The sequence below is a fragment of the Pimephales promelas genome, chromosome 14 (genome assembly GCF_988280905.1).
Source record: "Pimephales promelas chromosome 14, fPimPro1.hap1.1, whole genome shotgun sequence".
NCBI classification, from domain to species: Eukaryota; Metazoa; Chordata; class Actinopteri; order Cypriniformes; family Leuciscidae; genus Pimephales; species Pimephales promelas.
Window position 1 is genome coordinate 8,422,665 of NC_142782.1, and position 12,336 is coordinate 8,435,000.

The 12,336-nt window shown below is 44.3% G+C and overlaps 1 protein-coding gene across 1 annotated transcript in view; it reads left to right on the forward strand.

Annotated features, from left to right (window-relative positions):
* The window catches only part of LOC120491079 (cytosolic sulfotransferase 3), a 66,343-nt gene that overhangs the window by 23,330 nt on the left and 30,677 nt on the right, over nucleotides 1–12,336 (forward strand). Inside the window, exon 2 of the mRNA XM_039688673.2 lies at nucleotides 5,134–5,272. Coding sequence (XP_039544607.2) covers nucleotides 5,134–5,272 — 139 coding nt within the window. The remainder of the gene's footprint in view (nucleotides 1–5,133; nucleotides 5,273–12,336) is intronic.

The following is a 12,336-nucleotide window of genomic DNA, read 5'->3' on the forward strand; positions in this document are numbered from 1 at the left end:
AGAAAACATCATGATCATGCGTAAGAAATCATAATTCATGATGATGTTGTAACAGGGACAACGAATGTATTATTATATGTGTTACTCTACAGAGATTTCAGCCTAGGTTCGGCTCTGGGAGGATTTAAAGCAAAAGGTGGACCAAATCAACTTTTAGTAATTAACAGCCGGCAATTTTATTTACAATTATTCACATTCAATGTATTTAAACAATATTCTCACAAACCAGAAATTGAATGTAAATACCCCAAAAAATTAAATAAAATGAAACAAAATAAAACAGTCTCAGTCTCTTCCGGATCCTTTGTATGAAGTGCTCCAATGTCCATGTGTTAAACGCCAATGGTCATGTGTGTGTAAAGAGCTTCAATATATTTGTGTAAAGGCCTTTTGTGTTGCTACCCGGGTAGTATGTATGTGCTTAGCTCTCTTGTGTGCATCCGTGATGGACCACGACGATTCTTTGAGTGGGAGGTCAGGGTCTGGCTCGCCGTTCAAATGGAAGATCACTCAAATCGAATCAGCATTAAAAAAAAACAATCTGCAAAAAACAATGCAGTCACATTAAACATTTTTTCTCAATATAAACAATTTTTACACCGACATGTTCTAATAGCTGCACAAAATGTCCGTTATTACCAAGCGGGAACCTCCCCGTCTCTCTCTTGAAGCCAACACGGAAGTGAATTAAACTGCAATTTATCGAGTGGCCGCTTGAGGCAGGCTGCAGAAGCGAGTTAAATCTGTATCTCCCCCATGTTAAAATGCCCAACTTTACAGCAGAAAAAAACATGTTTACAGCCTGGAGCAAAAAGTGGCTTTGGTCTATAGAGCTCATTTTTCCCTTCATGACAACTGTGTGGGGGGTGAATTTTTTTACAACTCATCTGTTTAAATTATATTTAAGCCTTAAAGTTCTGCATAATTAAGGGCGTGGCCACTTGAGTGACAGGTGGATTCTTGCCGCCGCGTTCACTCACTGTCATTTATCTGCTGTCTGTTAGCGTCACCCTCAGCTGTGTTTGTGCTTTTCCGGGATTATTTCATACAATTTAATACATGTATTATACCTTCGCCCGTGCACGCCGTTGGATTCCGTCGTGTTGAGTATGGAGAGAACGACCAGCGCCGTGTTTCCAGCTGTTTCCCTCGCATGCACTAATGGATGTCTGATGATTTCAGTGCTTTCTCTCCGTCCATGTAATAGATGCACACCCTTGAATGAGCGCGGAATTCTAGTTCATTTACTTGAGGTTCTGAGGTAATATCTTTGGTTTGACCCATCTGAGAAACTGAGAGGTGGCCAAAATCAGATTGTAAAATGGACTGAATTAAAGCTCTTTACGAACTTGACGTGAGATGCCGACTGACATGTGTGCTTGCCTTGAATCACTGTCACATGCACAAGCTTAGAGCAATATTGTAAGTAACTAATACATTTTTAACTAGCAGAATAAAAATGCATCACAATGCACATAGTGACTGCTTGTTGTGAGAAATGTGTGATCTGTGTTAATGTACTTGTCTTGTATACATGCTCTTAACTAATTGCCCCATTTGTGAGATTAATAAAGTTGATTAAAAATGTTAAGTAGTCTCACTTTTAGTTACGTCTTCACTATTATAATATTTCGAAGGGCAAAACATGAACTTTAACCTTGGCTTTACTTTTTCAATCAGCTGTCAATTTAGCGGCAGTAGCATAGCATTAGCACCTCAGCTCCACCCGCGTCCCGCCTCTTTTCCCATTTTAATTTATCCAGTAGTGACGAGAGGTGACGCACTGCCAAGGTCGGCCCCGCCTACTTTAGGCCTCAAAATCGCTCTTCAGAAACCTATGGGTGACGTCACGGACACTACGTCCATATTTTTTTACAGTCTATGGTTATTAGAGCCCGTTCTCATCCCAAAGCGCCATATAGGACGCTTTTGCAAAAGCGTAAATATCCAACGCACATGGCACCCTTTAACGTGAAATGGGACGCAGATATATTTGGGCAGAAGGCGCCCCCTAGTGGTCTAACCCTTACCCTACACCTTACCTAAACTTAACCCTAACCGAAGCGTCTCATTAAGTCAAGTCAAGTCAAGTCACATTTATTTATATAGCGCTTTTCACAATACAGATTGTATCAAAGCAGCTTCACAGTGATTAGACGTCATTAGACGTTAAAGGGTGCCATGTGCGTTGGATATTTACGCTTTTGCAAAAGCGTCCTATATGGCGCTTTGGGATGAGAACGCGTTGGTTATTACCAGTGTTAATTCAACACGTGACAATATAAGTGCAAATAAACAACTTAAACACATAAAAGTATTCCAATATGCAATATATCTCTCTTATTTGAATATTTTGTCAGTTGTACAAAATTTCTCTTATCATTTGCTGAATTTATAACACTTGAAGAAAATGAAATAGTTTAACTAAACAGTTAAACCAGCATTATGCACAGACAGATTTGACTCTGTATTAATTTTACCATATAAACATACAAAAAATACATTCTAAACCATAATATATATAACTCTGATTGGCTTTAAGACACATATAAAGAAAAAAAAGAATATCAATTTCAAAGTAGAATGCATATGCAAAACTCACCAGAGTTTGTGTAAAAGAAAAACCAGTAACCAAAGCTTCGACCGGTTGTTTTCCTCAGCAACTGGAGAAATTAACAACTTTGACTAATTTACTCTTTGAATTTACTGCATCTAAAATACAGGAGTTCCTTTGTGGTTTACAAATCAAAAGCAGGTACAAATACTTTAGGAATAAATAAAGAAAAAATATATATAACTGTACAATTCAAAGGGGTTACAATGTACTCATATTAGTTAATGATTTAATTAAGGTGTTGTTCATCATGAATGAAAAACATTGAACTCGTGTTGGTTCCTGATGATTCATAAGATATTAATGCATGAATTAATGCATAATTCATGCATGAATTTATACATGAATTCATGATAATTCATGTACCCTTACCGTAAAGTGTTACCAATTTTTTTTTAAACAATCGAGTGCTGGTGTCCACTACAAAGGTCATAGCATAACATATGAATAAAATATCCTTCTTTTTTTTCATTTTTTTTTTCCATATGCACAATGTGATTACATGAAGAAGACAAAAAAACTTTTGAAAAAAAAAATACTGTATTTGTATTTAAATCCATTTTTCCACACAGTATATTTGTATTTAAATACATTCCATGTATTTATGCCCATCCCTGACTACAAGTACAAACAAACTATAATACATGAGGAAAATCAGGGAACAATCGCTCTCGCCAAAATCCCTGTAAACAGACGGAGATGTAAACATATCGACATAAAGTACCACTTTATTAGGTCTATTGTAAGTGAGGGAAGAGTCACTTTGATGTATTGTTCTACTGATAACATGATTGCTGATGTAATGACCAAACCTGTGAATAAGTTGAAACTGAAGAGGATTGCAGGTGCTCTTTTTGGAGATTGATATGTGTATGACAAATGTCCACATTCATTCTGTTTTTTTTTTTTTTTTGCTTAGAGTAGGCTATAGCAACCTGAGTGCAAGTGGGGGTGCACTAAAGTGCAGGCTATGGAGGATGTGTTTGTATCATTATGTTTGTCCAAGTTGATTTACTGTAGTTAAAAAGAAAAATATAACTCTCTACAGTTCAACCGTGAGACTGATGTGTCTACAGCTGAAAATAAATATGCCAAGAACGGATGACTCATCTCTATCGTCCACTCTTTTCTTTTGAATGCAATGCTAGCTGAAACATAACACAGACAGACAAATACGTTTACAATGAATTTTCTTTAGGGCTGTCAAATGATTAATTGCGATTAATCCAAAATAAAAGTTTGTGTTTACATAATATATGTGGGTGCACTGTGTATAATTATTTTATATATATACACACACATGCTTGTATATATTTAAGAAATATTATCATGTACATACTGTATATAGATTTATATATAATTTATATTATATAGAAATATAAATATTTTATATATAAATAATATTTTTTTCTTAAATGTACATGCATGTGTGTGTATTTATATATACTAAATAATTATACACAGTGCACCCACCTATATTATGTAAACACAAACTTTTATTTTGGATGCAATTAATCGCGATTAATCATTTGACAGCCCTAATTTTCTTACATTTCTTCCTTGAGTCATATTGAGTCATATTGAGTGATTGAGTCATATTCAGTGTTTTCCTATGACCAGGTTTAACTGACAGGAGTCCCGACAGCGTGTCCTGCCAATTAAACCTGTTTTGTTCTTAAACTAAAAAACTCTGATATTGCACACTTAAGGGTGTGTTGCAGAACTAATACACCTGCCGTATTGTCATTACAATGGCACATGAAACAATTAATACAACTTTTTAGTCAAAAAAAGTACCACACAAAGAATTCACTAACCACACTCAAAAACAGATTTCCGTCTCTATCTTTAAAATGACAAGACATAAAGAAGTTTGCTGACGAAATTTTACGTACATGACCGTGAGTGGTTTTCAAGCAAATCTCAATGTTCCATCCATCCCGTGATTCAATCGTCCCGGCTCTCCCCTACATGTAGTTAATTTATATTACTCAATACTTATTTGAGAACAGTAAGTACAGTTTAGCTATAGTACATCACCTTAAAAGTGTAACCAATTATTGAAGTTTAATTCAAAGTCAGCATACTTCTTATATATTCAAGAGTAAGAATATTGTCTGTTTGGTTTAGTTTTCCCCTAGATGTTAATTAATGCATTAACTATCAAACATGTACCAACAATAAAGTTAAGGTTGTTGTTATTCATGCATAAATTCAAATGACTCCAATCATAGGTAAGGTTAGCTCTTCATTTATTCTTGATTAGATTGAGCTTTCTCTACTCATTAGTTCATGCTGAAGTAAGTATTGTTTCAGGTATTAATACATAGTTATTCATGTATCATTAAGGTACCAAGTTAGGACGATTCTCCATACTTATACTCTATTAATTGATTTTGTAACTGAAATCTTGTTTGTTAACAGGTTTTGACATTGACTGTTTATGGCCAGTGATGATTGTTTAATAATGACCATGCAATAAAGCTTCAGCATTAAACTGACACTTTTTAATACTGCAGATGAAACTACCTAGTCGACCTGAGTTGTTTGATTTTGAGGGTGTTTCTATGATACACTACTTCACTGACAACTGGGAAAACGTGAAAAACTTTCAAGCAAGACCTGATGACATTCTTATCGCCACTTACCCCAAAGCAGGTAAGGATGCTGCATGAACTTTTACAGGTTTAAAAAAATAGTCACTGTGCCTTTAACACAGATAGCACAGATTTTTTTTCAAATTTAAAAAAAAAAATGCATTTAAATGATCATTAGTGATGGCAAAGACAATGTAACTAAATATTTCTGTTTCAAAATGTCAAGAAATAGGTTACACTTTATAAATACTATACAGTAATAAAATATTTACAAATCATTTTCAAACTATTAGTTTATAGTTAAAGGAGTAGTTCACTTTTAAAAAAAAACTTTTGCTGATAATTTACTCACCCCAATGTCATCCAAGATATCCATGTCATTCTTTCTTCAGTCGAAAAGAAATTAAGGTTTTTGATGAAAACATTCCAGGATTTTTCTCCATATAATGGACTTTAATGGGAACCAAATGGTTCAAGGTCCAAAAGACAGTTTCAGTGCAAACTGCAAACTGTTCAAAGGGCTTTAAACGATTCAAGACGATGAATAAGGACGATGACGATGAATAAGATTTCACTTCTTATCAAGTGAAAGATCGCTCATTTAAAAAAAAAAGTATTATAAGTTTTATAAGCTCAAATGCTCGCCTTGCTCTGTTCTGTGATTTGCATTTTTCATCGTGATTCGATGATTTTTTTTTTAAAACGAGCGATTGTTTCGCTTGATAAGACCCTTATTCATCGTCTGGAATCGTTTAAACCCCGTTGAAGAGTTTGCAGTTTGTACTAAAACTGTCTTTTGAACCGTTTGGTTCCCATTGAAGTCCATTATATGGAGAAAAATCCTGGAATGTTTTCATAAAAAACCTTAATTTCTTTTCGACTGAAGAAAGAATGACATGGATATCTTGGATGACATGGGGGTGAGTAAATTATCAGCAAAAGTTTTTTTTTAAAGTGAACTAATCCTTTAATTAAATGTTCATAAACTGTAGTTAATACATTAATAGACTACATACAAATAATTGTAATTGTAACATACGTAATTGTGTAATTATACATCTAAGTAGTGAGTAATAATAATAATGAACTATGTACTTACTAAAAGGGTTAGGATTAGGTTGTGGTTAAGGTTAGTTGCATGTAATTATGCACAATTTAAAGTAATTGCTATAGTATCTACATGTAATATGTGTAACAAGCACACTGTTAAATAAAGTATTACCAAGAGTTAGATAATTGTTAGCAATTTATTAACCATAAATAGTTTACACTTTAGGTTTGTAACTTGTATTCTGTTTTGGCTTAATTTAGCCTAATTTAATTCTTAGGTTCCTGTTTGCCTGTGTTCCCTTTATTTGACCTCGTTTCCAGTTTGTTCCCTTGATTAATCATCCAGTTCACCTGTCATTCAATTAATTGTCTCTTTAGTTACCTTGTTTAGTCTGATATATATTTTCCCTGTTTTTATTCAGTCCTTTGTCCTGTCTTGTCAGTTCAAATGACAGTATGAACAACAGTATGAACTATAAAAATAGGGCTTTGGTATGGTAATATTAAATGTTTTATCTCTTCAAACTGACATTTAAAACATTCAGTACTACTCATATACACAAACCTTAAGAAAAGCTAAGGCAGACTTTTTTGTCTCCATTATAGAAAGTACAAGAGGTAATGGGAAAAAAAAACATGGCAAATTTTAAATAAATTATTAGGTAAACACAATAAAAAGGAAATTAAAGCCATTGAGTTAGCTGTGGATAATGTCCAGATTAGAGATCCCATAACTGTGGCAAAAACTTTCAATAATTATTTTATAGAAAGTATATCTGAAATAACAAGGCCCTGCGTTTCCTCAAAAATTTTACCTCGACCATTAAATGAAGATCAGCCTATTTTTCAGATAAAAAATATAACGGAGGTAGAAGTAAAGAAGATCATTGCTGCCCTTAAAAGCTCCAAAGCTAGGGATGCCCATGGTCTTGACACTAACTTTTTAAAATCTTATAACGATGCTTTGGTACAACCTATTACCTTTATGGTTAATCAATCAATCAATCAGTCAAAGGGTAGTTCCATCAACTTGGAAAGAGGCCATTATTACACCAATTTTTAAATCAGGATCAAAAACGTCTCGGTTACGTATGTAACCCTCGTTCCCTGAGTAGGGAACGGAGACGTTACGTCAGAAGTGACGGAGATTGGGGGTTTCGCATAGAAAGCCAATCCTCTTCGAGTATTTAAAAACGAGCCAATGGCATGCAATGCCTTGGGGCTGCGGAAATTTGCATAGCGTACTCCGCCCTACTCCGTGAGTATAAAAGGAGGAAGTGAACGCAACCGCAGTATGTCTTCGCTGAGGAGCCAAGACTGAACTCGGCGTCTACCCAGCGATACAGCAGAAGTGGCAGGGAGACGTAACGTCTCCGTTCCCTACTCAGGGAACGAGGGTTACATACGTAACCGAGACGTTCCCTTTCGTAGTCACTTCGAGTTACGTCAGAAGTGACGGAGATTGGGGGTCTGTGCCATCACGCCATCTTCAAGCTGTCTCCCAGTGCCCTGCGAAAGACTGAACCCCCGAGCCTTACCTCTTTTTTTTTTTTTTTTTTTGGGGGATCCGACTTTGACACAGGATTACCAAGGTACACTGGGAAACATATCCCGAAGGGGACATGCTACCAGCTGCCTACCGAAGGGAGGACTTATGAATACACATATGGCCACATAGGAACGCATATGGAACACTGGAGTACCAACCGCAGGTGGCTACTGATTTAAACTCCAGGGGTGGCAGATGGCTTGCCAAGGGAAGACACATGCTCAGAGAGGCTTACAGTGGATAATACACATGAGACGGTTACCATGGGGAACCGTGCACATGGAGGCACCTAGCTAGCATCCAGAGCAACGCAGTGGTGCCCGCATCGTCGGTGCTGGAGGACTCAAGACTTCAATGGAAGAACTGAGGAAATATCGCACTTATCCAGTCCGGGGAGTGGAGTGGCGAGCAAGCGAAGACACCTGAGCGGATCCAGAACTGGCCGAAACGAGAACGTGAGAGGATCGGCTCAATTCGCAGATTATAGAATCTGGCGAAGGTGTTGGGTGTCGCCCAGCCTGCAGCTCTGCAGATGTCTGTTAGCGAGGCGCCGTGCGCTAAAGCCCAAGAGGAGGCTACACTCCGAGTGGAATGGGCCGTCACACCAAGGGGGCACGGAAGGCCTGGCTGCTGGTAAGACAAAGCAATGGCATCCACTATCCAGTGGGACAGCCGTTGCTTTGAGAGAGCCCTTCCCTTCTGGCTCCCTCCATGACAGACAAAGAGCTGGTCTGAGGTCCTGAAACACTGCGTTCTGTCGACATAGGTGCGGAGAGCACGTACCGGACAGAGCAGTGCCAAGGCTGGGTCTGCCTCCTCCGGGGGCAGCGCTTGCAGGTTCACCACCTGGTCCCGGAAGGGAGTGGTGGGAACCTTGGGCACATATCCAGGCCGGGGTCTCAGGATCACGTGAGAGTAAGCCGGCCCGAACTCCAGGCACGCTTCGTCAACGGAGAATGCGTGCAGGTCCCCCACCCTCTTGATGGAGGCCAATGCAACCAGGAGTGCTGTCTTCATGGACAGAAACTTTAACTCTACCGATTGCAAAGGCTCAAAGGGATGCCTCTGCAGAGCACTTAAAACTACCGAGAGGTCCCAAGAGGGTACGAGGGGAGGACGAGGCGGATGCAGCCTCCTCGCTCCCCTCAGGAACCTGATGACCAGGTCGTGCTTCCCTAAGGACTTACCTTCCACTGCTTCATGAGAAGCGGCAATGGCCGCGACGTAAACCTTAAGGGTGGAGGGCGACAGCCTGCGCTCCAACCCTTCTTGCAGGAAGGAAAGCACGACACTGATCGAACATCTCCGGGGGTCTTCTCCGCGAGAAGAGCACCAATTGACGAAGAGGTTCCACTTCAACGCATAAAGGTGTCTCGTGGACGACGCTCTTGCGGAAGTGATGGTTGCCGCCACCGCAGGTGGCAGCGAACTCAAACCTGCCTCGTCCCGTCCAGGAGCCACACGTGCAGCCTCCAAGATCGGGACGAGGGTGCCACAGAGTGCCCCGTCTCTGAGAGAGTAGGTCTTGTCTCAGAGGAATAGGCCAAGGAGGTGCTGTCGCGAGGAGCATGAGATCGGAGAACCACGTCTTGGTGGGCCAATAGGGGGCTACCAGCAAGACCTGCTCCTCGTCCTCCTTGATCTTGCACAACACCCGTGCAAGGAGGCTCACTGGGGGAAACGCATACTTGCGTGGGCCCCGTGGCCAGCTGTGCGCCAGCGCATCCGAGCCGAGAGTGCCGCGGGTCAGAGAATAAAACTGGGCGCAGTGGGACGAGTCCCGAGAGGCGAACAGGTCTATCTGTGCCTCCCCGAACTCGTCCCAAATCAGCTGGACCGACTGAGGATGGAGTCGCCATTCGCCGGAGAGGGGACGGACCCGGGACAGCTCGTCGGCTGCCCAGTTCCGGTCTCCAGGAATGTAAACTGCACGAAGGGACCTCAGGTGCTTCTGACTCCATATCAAGAGGTGGCGGGCGAGCTGCGACAACTGGCGTGAGCGTAGACCCCCCTGGTGGTTGATGTACGCTACTGCCGTAGTGTTGTCTGAGCGGACAAGCACATGCTGGCCCTTGAGCAACGCTCGGAAGCGGTGCAGGGCGAGCCGTACTGCCAACAGCTCGAGGCAATTGATGTGCATGAGGCGCTGGGCTCCTGTCCAGGAACCGGCGGCTGCATGCCCATTGCACATGGCACCCCAACCCGTGGTAGATGCATCCGTGGAGACGACGAGATGTCTGGAAACTCGCTGAATAGGGACACCTGTCCGTAAAAAGCTGAGGTTCGACCACGGGAAGAAGGTTCGCCGGCATGCCGGAGTCACTGGGACTCGGAGCGAGCCGCGATGCCATGCCCACCTCGGGACTCGATCGCGAAGCCACAGCTGAAGCGGTCTCATATGAAGCAAACCGAGCGGCGTTGCCGCGGCCGCGGATGCCATATGCCCCAGGAGCCTCTGAAAAAGTTTCAGTGGAACCGCACTCTTGCCCTCGAACTGACGAAGGCAAGCCAGCAGTGAGTGCGCGCGCTCGTTCGTGAGCTGAGCGGACATGGCGACCGAGTCTATCTCCATGCCGAGAAAAGAGATCCTCTGCACGGGGCAAAGTTTGCTCTTTTCCCGGTTGACCCGAAGGCCCAAACGGGCTAGGTGCCGGAGCACCAAGTCTCTGTGTTCGCAAGCTGAGCTCGAGAGTGTGCTAGTATCAGCCAGTCGTCGAGATAATTCAGGATGCGAACCCCGTGTTCGCGAAGGGGAACAAGGGCTGCCTCGACGATCTTCGTGAAGACGCGAGGGGACAGAGCTAACCCGAATGGGAGAACGGCGTACTGATATGCCTGGCCCTCGAAGGCAAACCGAAGAAACGGTCTGTGTCGAGGTAAGATGGACACATGGAAGTACGCGTCCTTCAGGTCGATCGCTGCAAACCAATCCTGATACCGAACACATTCGAAAATGCGTTTGGCCGTGAGCATCTTGAACGGTAGTCGATGGAGAGAACGGTTCAAAATGCGCAGGTCCAGGATCGGTCGTAACCCACCGGTCTTCTTGGGGACAATGAAGTAGGGGCTGTAAAACCCGGACTCCACCTCGGCTGGAGGGACCGTCTCGATTGCACCCTTCGCCAGCAGGGTCGCAATCTCCGCTCTCAGGAGTGGGGCATTGCCACCAACTATCGTGGAGCGAACTCCCCTGAAGCGGGGAGGAGACCGTGCGAACTGAATCGCGTAGCCGAATCTGATCGTTCTGATGACCCAGCGGGATATCCCGGGAAGCACTAGCCAGGCTTCCAGGAAGTGAGCCAAAGGGGTCATGTGAACCACAGACGTCCCCCCGGAGGGGCAGCGTGGCGGGTCGACTGGCACGCGTGCAGGGATGACCCCGCTCGGATGCGTCGAAGCCCGCTCCCCGACGGAAGGGACCAGGGAAAGCGGAGCGTTCCACGGGGGTCCGTTCCGCCGGGGGTCTGGCGACAGAGGGGGAAGGGATTGGCGTAGCCCGGGGACGACACTCGCACCCTTCCGCACCCTCAGAGACAGAGAGGAATGTGTGGGCTGACGCACTGGAACGTCGAGCGCACTCATTCCAGTCTGTGGGCTCAGTGATGATGTCAAGTCTTTCTTAACCAACTCCTCTTAACTTTTCCCCCCGGCCCTCCACCGGGGGCAGGAGGGGGCCTGCTCCCGCCTCCTGGGGAAAAACTCAACTCCATCACTGAGCAGCCCGTATCAGGATCATCGCTTACCTGGCGTTTAGCGGGGTGTGCGGCCTGAGGGGGCTGTGACGCCTGCCGGCGGCCTCCTCCACGCCGTGGCCCGGATGAAGGCTGCTGCTGGGGCGGGGCGGGAGGCAGGGGAGCCGCGGGGGGGCGTCCTCGGCGGCGAGCAGCGGGAGGCATCTGTGCCGACGACTGGGTGGAGGCAGCAGCTGGTCGTCGGGGCAGAACATGTTTGATTGCCTCCGTCTGCTCCTGGGCAGTGGAGACTGCTGGGCAAGAGTTCTCGACTGCACCGCCAAAAAAGGCCAACCTGGGAGAGAAGGGCGTCGAGCAGACGAATCCGCTCAGCGCTCCGAGTGTCTGCCAGGTTGACGCTCCTGGACCACACTAGTGGCCATCACCTGACCAACGGCGCGAGCGGCCACTTTCGTTGCCCTTTTGGAGAGCAAGGTCAGTGGCGGACCGCAAATCTTCGAATGCCGTTGGATCAGTCCCGCCCTCGAGCATATCTCTGAGCATCTGCGCTTGCACAGTGCTCATCGCATGCAAAGCGGAGGCCGCCCGTCCCGCCGCTCTATAGGAACGCGCCGCCATGGCAGACGAGAACCTACAGGCTTTGGATGGGTGCCTAGGAGGACCACGGAGGAGGCGCTCCGTGGACACAGCTGTATCGCAACAGAACGCTCCAGCGGGGGCATCCCAGTGCACCCACGGGCGGCCCCACCATCGAGGGGGGAAAGGCGGGGGAGAGATCGCGCTCTCGAGTGGACAGAGGAGTCCCCCAAGAGCGCGATAACTCCGCATGCAGCT